General features: G+C 54.7%; 1 protein-coding gene across 4 annotated transcripts; it reads left to right on the top strand.

Annotated features, from left to right (window-relative positions):
• Positions 1-20: 20 nt before the first annotated feature.
• Positions 21-13458, top strand: TRIP13 (thyroid hormone receptor interactor 13; the record flags this gene model as incomplete). 4 transcript variants are annotated; one of them, XM_082835978.1, is made up of 13 exons in its annotated part: positions 21-126; positions 925-1090; positions 1185-1314; positions 2020-2075; positions 2849-2939; positions 4203-4275; positions 6857-6920; positions 7714-7800; positions 8027-8133; positions 9817-9970; positions 11866-11972; positions 12963-13032; positions 13363-13458. In XM_082835978.1, the coding sequence occupies exons 1-13, from the start codon at positions 35-37 to the stop codon at positions 13456-13458; spliced, it is 1293 nt and encodes a 430-aa protein (XP_082692104.1). In that variant the 5' UTR covers positions 21-34. The 4 variants fall into 4 exon arrangements, with proteins under 4 accessions (XP_082692104.1, XP_082692103.1, XP_082692106.1 ...); XM_082835977.1 differs by having other exon boundaries at positions 11860-11972; XM_082835980.1 differs by lacking the exon at positions 7714-7800.
• Between the last annotated feature and the right edge of the window lie 745 nt (positions 13459-14203).

Below are 14203 nucleotides of genomic sequence, written 5' to 3'. Positions count from 1 at the left end.
CGGTCCGGTCCTCTCGGCTCTCGGCGGCGGCGCCATGGACGAGGCCGTGGGCGACCTGAAGCAGGCGCTGCCCTGCGTGGCCGAGGCGCCGACCGTCCATGTGGAGGTCCACCAGCGGAGCGGCAGGTGAGCCGGGCCCCGAGCCGACCGCGGCGCAACCCAGACCTGACAACACCCGACCTCGACCCGCCCCCCCCGAGCCTGGCCCCGACCAGATCCCGCCCTGACAGGAGCCGACTCCGATCCCGAGGCGGACTCCGGCCCGGCCTCGGCCGAGCCAGGGAACGCCGGGCTCTGGAACTGCCGGTCGCGGGAGCTCCGAGTCTGGGGAAACGGCCCTGACCCCGCACCCGCGCCCGCAGTCCCGATCCCCGGCGAACCCTGTCTGGCCTAGGTGGGCGGGGAGGGGCCGGGGGTGCCGGTGGCGGGTGACGGGCCCCGGCGGGCGGCGGCGGGGGGCGGGCTCTAGGGGCAGCCGAAGGGCCTGCGAGGTCTGGGAAGCAGCGGGCAGGGGGCTGAAGGGGGACCGCAGCTCACGGCCTCGCCGCCCGCCGCCGCAGCTGTGGGGCTTCCAGTCTCCGCTAATCACAGCCCTGTCACTGCTGCGCTTTGCGGGCTTCGCGTTGGGCCTCGCGTTATCCAGCACAGCGCCAGCGTAGTGACTGACCTCCAGGAGCCCAGGGTGGCACCGACTCTTGCCGTCGCCCCTTCGGATGGGGACCTGGGGCACAGAGCCCTTGGGCGGCTTCCACAGGTCACGAGGAGTCTGCGCAGGTCTGCTCCCCAGGCAGGCCCTCCCGCCTGCCCTCTTCACTGCACTTTGCCCTGTTCCGTCTGTTTTTTTTTCTTTTTTTAAAATCAGTTATTGTTAAAATGTTGGTTTTTAACTCAGACCTGATTTACGTGTTTTGTTTGTTTTCCTAGCACTGCAAAAAGAGAAGATCTAAAGCTGAGTGTTAGGAAGCTCCTCACCAGGCATAACATTGTGTTTGGCGATTACACGTGGACTGAGTTTGATGAGCCTTTTCTGGCCAGAAACGTGCAGTCTGTGTCCATTGTTGACACGGAATTACAGGCTAAAGGTCCACAGGTAACTTACTACTTCTCAGCGGCCCCGTGAACTTGCATGTGCTGTTTTGAGAGTGTGTTGTGTAGATTTATTTGATGTTTCCTTCTCGTCGCAGCCCGTTGATTTGAGCATGTGCACTATTGCACTTCACATCTTCCAGCTGAATGAAGATGGCCCCAGCAGTGAAAATTTGGAGGAAGAGACAGAAAATATAGTTGCGGCAAACCATTGGGTGCTGCCTGCAGGTACCCGTGGCAGTAACAGTAGGCAGAGCATGCCAAGAATGGGAGGTCAGAGGATGGTACACGCCTTGGGCTTATCAAGGAGATTTTGTCCGCTGTGTAGAATTTTAGAATGTTGTATCTGTTATGAAATAGAAAGTATATCACGACAGAGAAAGGTAGAAACTTCCAGTATGAACCTATTTGGATAGATCCGTCAAAGACAGTGCTAACTGAGAATTACACTGGTGCTCTGCTTTCCTGCCCAGTTGGTCAGTCTTGCTGGACCACGGCTTTCTCCTGCCTTCTCGATGGTCCTCCGTGAACTTTGCCGATGGGGTCTAGCAGGCAGAATCCTGCTTCTAATCCGGGTTAGGCTTGATGTCCTAACGACTGGAATAGACCGGCCGCTCGGCCCTGCTGGAATGTCGGCTTGTGGGGAGAGTGGTGGGTTCAGGGTCTTTGCTTGTGTCCGAGCATAGGTCCACAGAGACAGGTGTGCAGAATAATACGACAACGAGGTTAATTATCTGTCCAAAGCCACGTGCGACTGCCACTTATTCAACATCTTTAATTTTAAGAACAATTTTAAAAGTTTAGCTTCCCTGTAACCAGAATTTTAGCTTACCGCGTGTGGAGCAGTGGAGGGCATCAGTGGCTCAGGGCAGACCTAACCAGTAGGTGCAAGGCTTCCTTTCCTAAAATTAGGTTTTTGTTTTATTCTCTCAGCTGAATTCCATGGGCTTTGGGACAGCCTGGTGTATGATGTGGAAATCAAATCTCACGTGAGTTGTGCATTTTCCCAAAAGACCCCATTATTTGAAGTAGAATCATTATTGTGTCACTCTCTAGCACTCCTTAACTCAGATGGGCTTTGTGAACACTGCTTACCAGCAGCCCATGTCCTGGATTTCTGTCCTGTGGGATTGCTCCTGAGTGGAGCTGCCCTCCAGGGAGTTCCCCTTGGGAGAAGGGGGAGCGTTGGGAGGGTGAAGACCACTTGCACTGGGTCACACGCTTGGTGTGACCAAGCACGTGCACATGGTCACTCCCGTGGGCTGAGGAGGCAATGCTGAGGGGCAGACCGAGCAGGTGGGCAGGTCTGAACCCCCTTCAAGGGGAAGAGTCCTGCACACTGGGGGGGCACTAGGGGTCTGTCCCCACCGCCCCTCATCACCCCAGGCTCCTCTAGGCAGCCACAGTGGACCGCAGAGCCCTGGCTGTTCTTTCAGTGAATGTGCCGTGCGCTGGTCCACTGCTGTGTCCCAGAGGAAGGAGCTCACTCTTACTTGGTGTGTCCCTCAGTAGTTTTGTGTGTCGTTAGCATTTTAAATAAAAGTGATCTTTGTGTTCACCGTTTATCCTGAAAACAGTAACAGCCAGCGCTTGTCCTCTCATGTCTCAAGTTACCGTCCGGGTTGCAAGGCTGTAGGTGTGTGGCAGGTGTCTGGCCGTGGCGGTCTCTGAAGACTCCCGTCGCTCTACTCGCTTAGGGCACGTTCAGCGGAATCTTTGCCTTGCTGGGGACTTTACCTGTACTTTTCCTTTCTCCACGCAGCTCCTTGACTACGTGATGACAACTTTACTGTTTTCAGACAAGAATGTCGACAGCACCCTCATCACCTGGAACCGGGTGGTGCTGCTTCACGGTAAAGCATCGCAGCTTTGGTTTGTGTGACGAGATCAACTGTGCGAAATCAGGCTTTTGCTTGTGGCTTTGTCCTTCTGCGAGGAGTTGCAGCTCCTTTTTTCTGGGGGGCCAGAGTTGTCCTAGAACATCCTCCTCTGTGAAGCCAGTCGGGCTCACACTATCTGGGCTTTGGTTACTTGACCCTTCATTTGGCAGCCACCTGATTATGCCTTGTGACTTTTTCTACTGTTATTAAACTTTTCAAGTAACTGCCTTATTTTCCGATTGATCGTGGACTCCTTAGGAATAGCAGTTGCCTCGTATTTCTTCGTAGTGTCCTTAGAGCTTCCCTTGATGGCTAATGGACTGCAAAAGCCACTCTTCACAGGACTCTGCCTAGTTCTTGGAGGAGAATACTGGGTTTCCTTTCTTAATGTTCCCGGAGAGAAAAGAATCGAGAGAAAACCCCAATTATAGTGAAGTAGGGGCTATAATTAAAAGGGTGATTCGCCTCTTTATACAATAAAGATTGTAGGCTTGTGTACAACTTTAAGAAGACAAAGTCTTTTAAACAGCATGTATTCTGGGAGATTGGCTTAAAGCCAGGGTCAGTGGAGGCAATCCAGAGGCATTTTAATTAGCGCAGTACATTACTTGCATTTAGAATTGGTTATATGTTTACTCTTAAACTATGGAAAATGCAGAAAATCAGAGTTGACCGTGTCAGCATTTTCTATTGGATGGGTTCATGCTTCCACATCAGTTACCTCAGAGTTCCTGCAAACCGCTGTGCTAAGTGACACACACTCAGGGCACAAGCCCTCGCCTTACGGCTCTCCCTGTGTAGCGTGGGGTTCAGGCCCACATCCAGGTACCTGGAGTGGAAGATGGTGGTTCCTTGGCTTCAGAAAGAGCAAACGTCAGTGCCTTCAGAAGGGTCCTGACGGCTACCAGGAAAGGTGTGTTTGACTTTTGAAAGGTGGATTTTCATAGTCAGTGGATTTCATAGAGGACGTGTGGGGACGAGGAGGATGTCAGTGAAGATGTGGACAAAGGAACGTGGAGCAGACTGTGGGCCAGGAGGCATACTTGGTGATGTTTTCTAGCATTTACACCGCTAGGAGATTTCTTTGTAAGTTCATAAGCGGTACTTGTGGTAATAACATTCGTAGCATTGAAGTCTGTTCGTTATCTTATATCCTGTGGATAATGCAACTCCTGTTGTTTAAGAAATTTCTTATAGCACTAACTTAAAAACATATTTACTTGCATTTTGTTACAGGTCCTCCAGGAACTGGAAAAACATCCCTGTGTAAAGCTTTAGCGCAGAAATTGACCATCAGACTCTCAAGCAGGTAACTTCGGCAATTTGAGAGAGGAGAGCCACAGAAGTGGGTTTGCTGGGTTTTCAGTTATAACAACGGAAACTGTTTTTATTTTTAAATCATTTTACATGAATAGTAGGTCTCTGTCTTTCAGTGTAAATTAATGAACTCCTCTGTACTCAGCGTTGTCTTGAGTTATGATTCCAGTCTTTTTAAACGTGTTGAGACTTGCTTTATGACCAGCACGTGGTCTCTCCTGGTGACTGTCCCACCACGCGCACTCAGAACGTGTTTCTGCTCTCGTTGGGTCGACTGCTAGCTCAGGATGCTTGGTGTCCGTGCTGGTCGTCTGTCTGCTGTTCTGTCGCTTCCTGGGAGGACTGTCCAAGCCTAGCGCTGGGTGTGTCTTCCTTGAGTTTTGTCAGCTTTGGGGTTTATAGTTGTATCACATTTAGGGAATATCTGGCTGTTATCTTTCCAACTAATCCCCTGCTCTCTGCATTTGTTTACACGTTACACTGCCTGATACTGTCCCACAGGCCACTGATGTGCTCTTATGTGTTTTTCAGGCTTTAAAAATTTTCTGTGTTTCATTTCGATAGTTTTCTGCAGTATACGATCTGTCAGTGGAATTTTCGTTTCTGATAGTGTATTTTTCTTTGGAGATTCTGTTTGGTTCCTTTTATACTTGTATTCCTTGTCCCATTGTGTTCTCGGTAAATCCTTGGGTAAGTTTATGATAGCTGTCTTATGCTCTGTCTACCAAGTCCGTTGTCGTTATCATCTGGGTCTGGTTGCGGGACACACGTTTCTGCCTCTTGGCGTGTCAGGGAATTTTTGCTTGAATGCGGACGTTACGATTTCAAGCGTCTGGACTCTCTGGTCTGTCTTTAGCGACCGCGGGGTTTCGTTCTGGCAGGCGTTTGTGAACTTGTCTTTGGTGTGATCCTTTGAGGTCTCTTTTCAAGCTTTGTTCGAGAGGGGTCTCGATGTGATCTAGGCTTAACCCTCGGGTGGGGCCCTTCTCGGGTCTCCGCTGAGCCCCTGAATGAGCAGCGAGTACTCTGCACCTTGGCTGTTGGGGCCTATGAGCGCCAAGGTCTCCCTACTCAGACACACCACCTACCCAGGAAAGACTCCAGGGCCCCTGATGGTTTCTGGGGCTTTATTCCTGTGTATCCCCCTCCTCTGGAGCCCTGCTCTGTAGCCTCCAGACACCTCAGGCTCCTTGAACTCTGGCCTCTGTCTCCTCGACTCAGCCTGATGGCCACTCTTCTTGGGTCCCCCCCACGGTCACTGTTGGAAGGTGCTCCAGGCAGGACGTCAGGGCGGTCGCGCTCGCCCCGTTGCCGTCCTCTCGGGTCACAGTCCTCCGGAGCTGTCGTCCAGTGCCTGTCACAGACGTTGTTTCATTTGTTCTGCCTGGTTTTCCAGTTGGTTAAGGCAGAAGGTAAATATGACCTCTGTTGATCCAGTATGACTAGAAGAGGAAGCCCTGTGAGATTTACTTTGAAATCTATTTTGTTTTCAAAAATGTCTTATAAGTAGGGAAATTGCTTTATTGCAACGCTTTCTTTTACATTTAGTAACTTGGCCTTGGGCTTTATACAGTGAAATGCATCTGTGTTTTGAAGACCTCTTAAGGGCGGTTTCCTAAGCCACCAGAGGGGGAGGTGTTATTACAAGAAATGTGACTTCTCCAGTACAAAGATCTGGAAATCTGTACTAATTTTGTGGCAGAAAGAAGCCTTAGCAAGCCTTTTTCGCCCACTTCACTTAATGATCAAAATGCTTTATAATTAATTTTGTTTAATAGTCAACCCGATCATTAGGTTGTCTGTCTCCCCCTTCTCCTATTTTGTTAAACAGAATTAGTAAATGGTCTTTTTCAACTGGAAAATTAATGATACTTTTTAAAAGTAATTCTTTTTCTTCTGTGGACTTTTGACCTGAAAGAAACTGTGAAGAGGACCTGGGAGGTAGCTTTTCTCGGGCCCGTTTCCTGTTCGATTTTAGTCAGAACCCAGTGCATCCAGTCTCTTGCCGCCTCCTTGTGGACGGGGTGTTAGCGCTGGATTTCAGTCGGTGTGTGTTCAGGTTCCCTTCTGAGCTTTCCAGGGCTCTAGGTTGGCAGGAAGTGATTTTGTGCCGGAAAACAAATTGTCACATTCTTTACGGTTTTGTGGAAGGAGGACAAAATGTTCCGCTCTGGCCAAAACATTCGTCATGCTCGTGTTTTGATTTCTTTGCTGTGTTAGTGCAGGTAATGCTTTTTCAATATGGAAGCGTAAGTTATAAGTAGATTTAAAATGAGAGGGATTTTATCTTGCTTTAATTCAGATGAAGGTACCGTTCAGTTCGAGAAACTTAAGTTGCTTCATCTAGAACTATTGACGTTGATGCACCTTGTTAGATTTTTCGTAATTTTTAGTATATAGCTTGCGAGGTAGCCCAATCCTGTGTCAGTGGCTGCAATGATTTAACAAAGTAGCCGTTCTCAGCGTGCTGGGCATTTGAGAGATGCTGCATTAATGAGGTGGAGGTGCTGCTGCAGAGGAGGCTGCCGGACTGGTTTGTAACAATTGCTGTGACTCTTTTTTTCCTGCCTTAGGTACCGGTATGGCCAGTTAATTGAAATAAACAGCCACAGCCTCTTCTCTAAGTGGTTTTCAGAAGTAAGTGTTAGTACTAATTCCAGTTTTCTGGGTTGTCAGCTGTGCAGTTGAAAAGTTGTCCTGTAGATTAGGCAAACTTTCTCCTCCAAAAGCTTTAGGAGAGAAAGAGGTGAAACGGGAAAGTGAACAAGGGGCTGACTTTGTGGTCAGAGAAAACTTCCAGAGCTCAGCGGTAACTTGGAAATCGCGTGAGGCCTGAGAGGACCCTCTGCCCGTCACATCCAGACCTCTGACTGGGTGGGACAGGACGTTCAGTGTAACCTTAGGAGGGGGGGTCTGCCTTCTAACGGGGCGGCACCCCTCAGCTGAGCATGCGCTGGGGGCTTGAGCTCGTTCACCATCTGTGAACTGAGGGACTCCAACCAGGTGATGTCACAGGTGCCCTCACCTCTGAAAGGCTCTGCCGCAGGCACCTGTGTCGGGAGGTCCCCCTGGTGGGTGGTGAGTGGGGACAGGGAGTGCCCATAAGGGGTGCACCGGGCCGGTTTGCAGGCGAGACCCAGGCTGTCCTGGTTATGAGGACAACCGGGAAGGGAAAGGAGGAAAGACAGGTGGGCCACGGTGCGAGTCACCTGAGCCATGCATCCCTGGCCCACGAAGCCAGGAGGGAGGACATCTGGGTTCTCTGCAGACTGGCTCCTCTGGTTCAGGGAGTTTTCCGAGGGGCCGTCAGGAGACGGTGGGCTTGTGCGGCCACCTGGGGTCAGAGCGAAGCCCGGTGGGGACGGTGGACACGTGCACACCAGGCAGCTTGATGAGTGCAAGTGGATAATAAAGAGTGTTTTGCTTCCAGAGTGGCAAGCTGGTAACTAGGATGTTCCAGAAGATTCAGGACTTAATTGATGACAAAGATGCTCTGGTGTTTGTGCTGATTGACGAGGTACGTGTGTTCAGACTTTAAACCTGTGACTGGAGGAGGCTCGAGACTGAGCGGCCTCGTAAATTGCTGGGGCGCCCCCAGTGCCCCACGGGTCCAGCCTCCGCAGGCTCCGTGTCCTGCAGTGCTTGCCCCTTGGGCACCCCTCTCATCAGGCTCACGGTGCACGTGCGCATGCCCACACCTGCGTCTGCTCGGCTGACAGCGCCCCGTTGCTCCGTCTCTACAGGTGGAGAGCCTAACGGCTTCCCGCAACGCCTGCAGGGCGGGTGCCGAGCCTTCGGATGCCATCCGCGTGGTCAACGCCGTGTTGACCCAGATCGATCAGATCAAAAGGTAACGCTGTGCACAGCGGGCTTGCCTGAGAAGCACGGACACCGCTCAGCCTTACTCCCAGCTTTTCTAGCTAAGAACGCGTCTGACATTGAGCGTGGGCTCTGTCTTCTCCACATTTGAGGCAGCTTGTGCTAAATGCACGTTTTAGAAATTAAGTATTTTCTGCTTTATTAAAGTATTAAAAATACAAAACAAACCTCGGGTGTGGGGAGGATGTGTGCCCTGCAGAGAAGCATAAATGCGGTGTCTGAGTCAGTGCCAGCAGGACCCGGTGTCGGTGGCCGTTGAAGGGCCGGCACTGGGCAGGTGGGGCGCCAGCTGCTCGCCCTTAACGGGGCCGGGTTCGTGTGTCCGCAGCCCAGTCCTGCAGCTCAGGCCTGTGGCCAGTGTGCCCAAAGCCGGTCCAGCTCTGGGGGCGGCTCCTGACTCACGAGAAGCCCCGTCTGCCCTGTGCGGTCTCCCGCCAGCCCCTCGGGGTTCCCCGTTGCCCTCCACGTGCCGCGCTCAGGAGGGGGTTTGCTGAGTGGGGTGCCGTGAGCTGCACTGCGCTGTGTCGGACTTTACCCTGCCGTCGCGGTGTTCTTCACGGCGGAGAACATCTTCATTGTCTCTTGGGGTCAGCGGCAGGCGTCCCTTGCTTGTCCTGCAGGCGAACTTCGTGTGAGGTGTAGACCCTCTTGTCTCTGCCCCCTCACCCCACCGCCCCACTCTTCGGTCTGGCTTCTCCCCCTGCCACTGCCCCCGTGTCCACCCCAGCGCTCAGTGTGGAACCATCCGCGGCATTCAGCCCCCGGGGCCCCTACCTCTCTCCGCTCTCCTGACCTCTCCGTTTCTGGTGCCGGCGTCTCCCCGGCATCTGTGGGCGGGGGAGGGCCTGCACTCCCACCCTGCTCACGGATCTGGTGGGCGAGTCTCCATTGAAGACCTGTACGTCCACACGGTCCCCGGCCCTCGTTCGGCCCAGAAACCCCAACTCCTCGCGGTTCCCATTGCACTGATGGCCTTGCTGCGCACCCACTGCTCAAGGCAGAAGACGGGGCCCCCGGACCACCCGCGTCACTCCGGGAGGAGTGGAGACTGGGGCTCTGGTTTGTCTCTCACCCCACTCACCTCACGCTGCCTCTGTGCGGGTCTGACCGTTTGTGAAAAGCCCAGGCCCCGCACGAGGGTCCCAGCGGCGTGTGTGCGCCCTCCATGCAGCCTGGGCTCACCAGCCTCCTGGCCCGTGTGCCCGCCCCGCCCCGGGCTCACCCTGCTCACCCTGCAGAGGGCTGTGTACCTGTGTATGGCCGTGCCCAGGCAGGCGGGAGTAGGTGCTGGGGGCTTGGGCGCGCACAGAGGTGAGGGGTTCGCCGTGGGTGAAAGGCAGGGGGATGTCAAGCAGGGGCCCGGGAGAGCTTTCCGGGAGGCAGGGGAGCGACCGGGGCACATGGCCTGGGGAGGGTCTGCTGTGTTGCAGCCAGGAGAACCTGGCAGGAGTTGGGGGTCAGGCAGGAGCTCAAGGCGCAGGGCTTTGGAAGGCCTCGCAGGCAGGTGTGCGGAGGGGGAGTGTAGCCGGCTGAGGGGCGCTAGCTGAATGCCCGGGACCTTGGTGGCCGTCTGTCCTGACACTCCTCGTGTCGGGTCAGGTGTGGTCGAGTCCCTACAGCATGGGGTGACTGGTCCTCACCTCTCTGTCCACAGGCACTCCAACGTGGTGATCCTGACCACGTCCAACATCACGGAGAGGATCGACGTGGCCTTCGTGGACAGAGCTGACATCAGGCAGTACATTGGGCCGCCCTCCGCGGCAGCCATCTTCAGAATCTACCTCTCCTGCCTCGAGGAACTGATGAGGGTACCTTGGTGTTTTCTCTCTCCTAATCAGTAGATTTCTTATGTTTTCTTAACCCGCTGATGTAGCCTAATGTATCTGGTTCCAGCATAGAATGAGGTCTCTCAACCTGACATCAGTCATCTCCTGAGATTGAAAGTTACAGTTGTTGGGAACTTCCTGGTGGTCCAGTGGTTAAGGCTCCGTGTTTCCACTGCATGGGGTGAGGGTTCGATCCCTGGTCGGGGAGCTAAAATCCCACGGGCCACGTGGTGAGGCCAAAAAAAAAAAAAAAAGAAAGCTACAGTTGTATCTGCAGGCTGAGCGAATAGTCGAAACCACAGCCACTGATCGAGTGTTTGCTGATCATCGTGGTGGTTTGATCTGCTGATCTGCAGGGGCCGAGTGAGTAGGGGTGTGGGCCCGTCCCGGACCTCACGGCCTTTGCAAGTGACCTGCTCTCTGGGCCTCGATTTCCTCCCCTGAAAGAGGAAGGGCGGTAGTGGTCCTGGTTCACAGGGAGGTCACCGGGCTGGGGGTCGTAGTTCACAGGGAGGTCGTCGGATGCAGTGTTCGCGGCCCCAGGTTCTTCCGTCAGCGCGAGCACAGCGGCAGCGAGTGCGTTCACGTTCACTGTCTTCTCTCGCGAGTCAATCTAAGGGCCCGCGTGTGCCCGTGGGCGGTAACCAAGCCAGCCAACAAATAGGGATTTCTACAGCGATCGCCAGGCTGGCATCCTTGTAACTGGCTGGGGGTTGGGACCACTGCCTGCCCCATGGAGTGGGGGCCCCAGCGTCCTCACAAGGGTGACCCGGCCTCTGTGACGGGGACGGGAGCTGGTCTCCGCCCCGGGTGCGCTGTCCCGGGCCCTCCTGTTTTCCCGCTCCATGGGGGGGGGCGGGGCGGGGCGTGGAGCTTCGACGTGGTGCTGCCGTTTAGGGGCCTGCGTGGTGGCGGGTCCTGCTGGAGGCCCCTGGGGGCCTTTCCAGGGTGCCGCGTCGCGCCGTGCTGCGAGTCCAGGGGCCACCCTGAGGTTTCGCCAGGCGTTCAGACGTTTTCTGGGAGCCGAGTGCCTGGAGCAGGTGTCGTTTCCTAGACGGTTTGTGGGAAATGAAGACATTCCGATGTGGCGGCCGTTTGGCCGGCCCTGAAGGCTGTCGGCGCGGGACTGTGGCCCTGCGCGCTGTCGGGAGCCTGCTGGACGGCTCAGGTCCCTGGGGGGTCCGCGGAGGCCGCGGGAGCCTGAGGGAGTGTCACGCAGTCAGGTGGGAAGGTCAGAACACACCCAGCACAGACCCTGTTGCTTAGTTTTACCTACGACCCCCACCAGCCCTCCCAAATGTGCAGCCAGACCTCTCCTTTCTCCTCTCGTGGCTTCTGAATCAGACGGCGTGGCAGCCTGACAGTTTAGCGCGGGTGCTTGGGAAGGAGCGTCCCACGTGCAGACACGTGGTCTGGGAGGTGAACTCTAGGACCCGGGTCCATGGTCAGTTAGAGGCTGTCTGACATTCCACCAAATGAGAGTCTTGGTTTTAAAACAGTGAACAGAGACCCTCCTTGAAAGGCTGGCCAAGTCCGGCTCCAGGGCCCAACTCTGTCCATTGTGGGATGTGACGCATGGTTGAAACTGAATATCAGGCTGGACTCAACACCTCTGAGTTCCTCCCCACCTGACACGTGCTGAGGACATGTTTTGCCCACAGGAGCAGAAGAGGCTGAGCGCTGTGGTTTCTGAGACACGTTGTGCTGTCTGTATTCTTGCCTTTGTTAGAAGAAGAGGGGCTGTGTGAGAGAGCTGCTTCCTGGGGCCCGTGCAGGCCCAACGGCCCCGCTTGGGTTTCTGAGATGTGGCGTGGAGTGTGCCTGCCGCCTGAGTGCCGTCCCTGTTGCTGACCCTGCCTGTGTCCCCACAGTGTCAGATCGTATACCCTCGCCAGCAGCTGCTGACCCTCCGCGAGCTGGAGATGATTGGCTTCATTGAGAACAACGTGTCCAAGTTGAGCCTCCTTCTGAGTGAAATTTCACGGTGAGCGCTGACCTCGCTTTCGTAACCAAGAGAAGCCTGTTTGCTTTGGGATTGGCAGGGAGGTCGTCGTAATTGCCTGTGGCAGCCGTGGTTGTAGTTTGGGGTCAGACGGCATGGGCTTGATCCCGAGGCATCGCACACGCGCCCGAAGCCCCCCAGCCTCCCTGACCCTGGGCTCCTGGACAGGAGAGTGGAAGCAGCTGCCCTCCTACCTCCTAGACGTGACAGCGGACCGTGAACAAAGTTCTGCCCTTGTATCTGGAAAGACGTTCAGGTTAAGGCTCTCTTTGACGCATTACTGATTTCTTAAGCAATATCTGGTAAACTTTGACAATTTGGCAAGAAAATAAAATGGAGGCTTTTGCTTTGATAAGCAAACAGTTAAACAAGTAAACAATTAGGGCGCTGGGCTTGGTGCTTTGGGAAATAAAGGAAAGTGGTCCAGCTCCCTGGGCACCGAGGGACACGTAACACGTGAGCATTGAGAATCGTGGGCACGCCTGCTCAGGGCCCAGGCTGGTAGCGCTTTCAAGTTCTCAGATGGCCTGGTGACCGAGGGAAGCTGGGAAATGGAGCAGAGCCCTGAGGGACAGTTAGAATTTGCATAAACTGGAGAGAAATCAGGAAGGCTGCGGGCACCCTTAGGTGGGTTACGCTGCAGACACCAGCTGGTGGCGCTGGCGGGGCCTGGGGGGTGGTGTCACTACCTGTTGGAGAGATTTAGTTAAAGTGGCTGAGGTGGGACAGAGGAGAGCAGTTCAGAGACTTGGGCAAAAATTCACCAAGACGTGAACCAGCCCGGTTCCTGGGGGAGCCCTTGTTGCCAGCCGTGTGCCCACCTCACTGTGCTCCTTGTGAGGCCGTGGGTGGCGTCAGAACCCTGTCCTGGCCCCCCTCGAGGGGCTCTGGGGGAGGGACGTGCAGGGTCTAGTCCTGAAACATGCAGCGGTCCGTGTGGAGTTGACGCCCCGAGTGTGGTTATGTTCACAGGAAGAGTGAGGGCCTCAGCGGCCGTGTCCTGAGAAAACTCCCTTTTCTGGCTCACGCTCTGTATGTCCAGGTGAGTCCCCGGCCGAGCTCCGCCTCCGGGCCCTGTTCCACCGCCGCCCGCTCTGTCCAGCAGGGTGTGGCGTCGCTGAGAGTCCCACTTGCCACCATTGGGGTGTCTGCCTCATTTCACGTTTCTAAAGCGACGGGCTCCTGGGGCAGTGGGAGGAGGCGGCCGTGTGTCTGCTCACCCCTTGCTGGCACGTCGAGCTCACGTGCAGGCCCCCCCTGCCACCTAGGAGGTGCTTGTGCCCTGGGGGGAGGGGAGGGCGGGGGGGGCGCGGGTGCTGCCGGGTGGCCCCTCCGAGGACGAGAACACTCACAATGCTGTCTGTCTTTCCAGGCCCCCACCATCACCGTCGAGGGCTTCCTCCAGGCCCTGTCTCTGGCCGTGGACAAGCAGTTTGAGGACAGAAAGAAGCTCTCGTCGTGCGTGTGACCTGCATCCCCGTCCGCGTTCTCGGGGAGCACACAGCGAGGAGGCGACAGGCTTCTCTCACCGCAGCGGCCACCCCGGGAACCGCCGAGCCCGTGGCTGAGCCTTGCCGGCCACAAACCCACAGGCCGGTGTTGTTCAAGAAGCGTGTTATATCTACGTACTTTGAAACGCGTGTTAGAAGACAAACAGCCTGTCGTTTTCTCTGTTTTAAAAGACGATCATCTGAGCTCTGCGTCTCTTTGTGAAGAACCGTCTAGATGTCCTTGCTCTAGCCTGGCTCCGGTTGACTGGGCCCAAAATGCTGACAAATTTTGTTGAGAAAGATGATTAAGTAAGCTTTACAGAAGCAAAGCAGAAACCACATTGCCTTAAATAAGAATGTAATCATAGCATTAAAAGAAAAGTGCACATCACTCGAGGCAAGACAGCGTTTGCCTCCTGCGTGAGCTTGTTCTGTTCAGTGCAGACATTTGGAGACTGATGAATAAGAAAAACCTGTTCCTATGTTAACAGAAATCGAGAAGAAAATTCTAGGGCAGGTGCTCTTCTCAGTGAGCAGACAGGCTCCACTTGCGGGGAGGAGAAGCTGACGCGGGGCGAGCCTCCCTGGTGCCCAGTGCAGGCCGGCGTTACGGGGACGTTTCACGGTCACTCATGGCCCAAATGCAGATTGACGTTAACACGTGTAAAATAAATTGGCCAATAATTGATGTATTCCACAGAATATCGTGTTTGTTGCTTTCAC

This window comes from Leucopleurus acutus, assembly GCF_964270905.1.
Source record: "Leucopleurus acutus genome assembly, chromosome: 3".
In the NCBI taxonomy this organism is placed as follows: Eukaryota; Metazoa; Chordata; class Mammalia; order Artiodactyla; family Delphinidae; genus Leucopleurus; species Leucopleurus acutus.
This window is presented reverse-complemented; position numbering and strand designations above follow the sequence as displayed.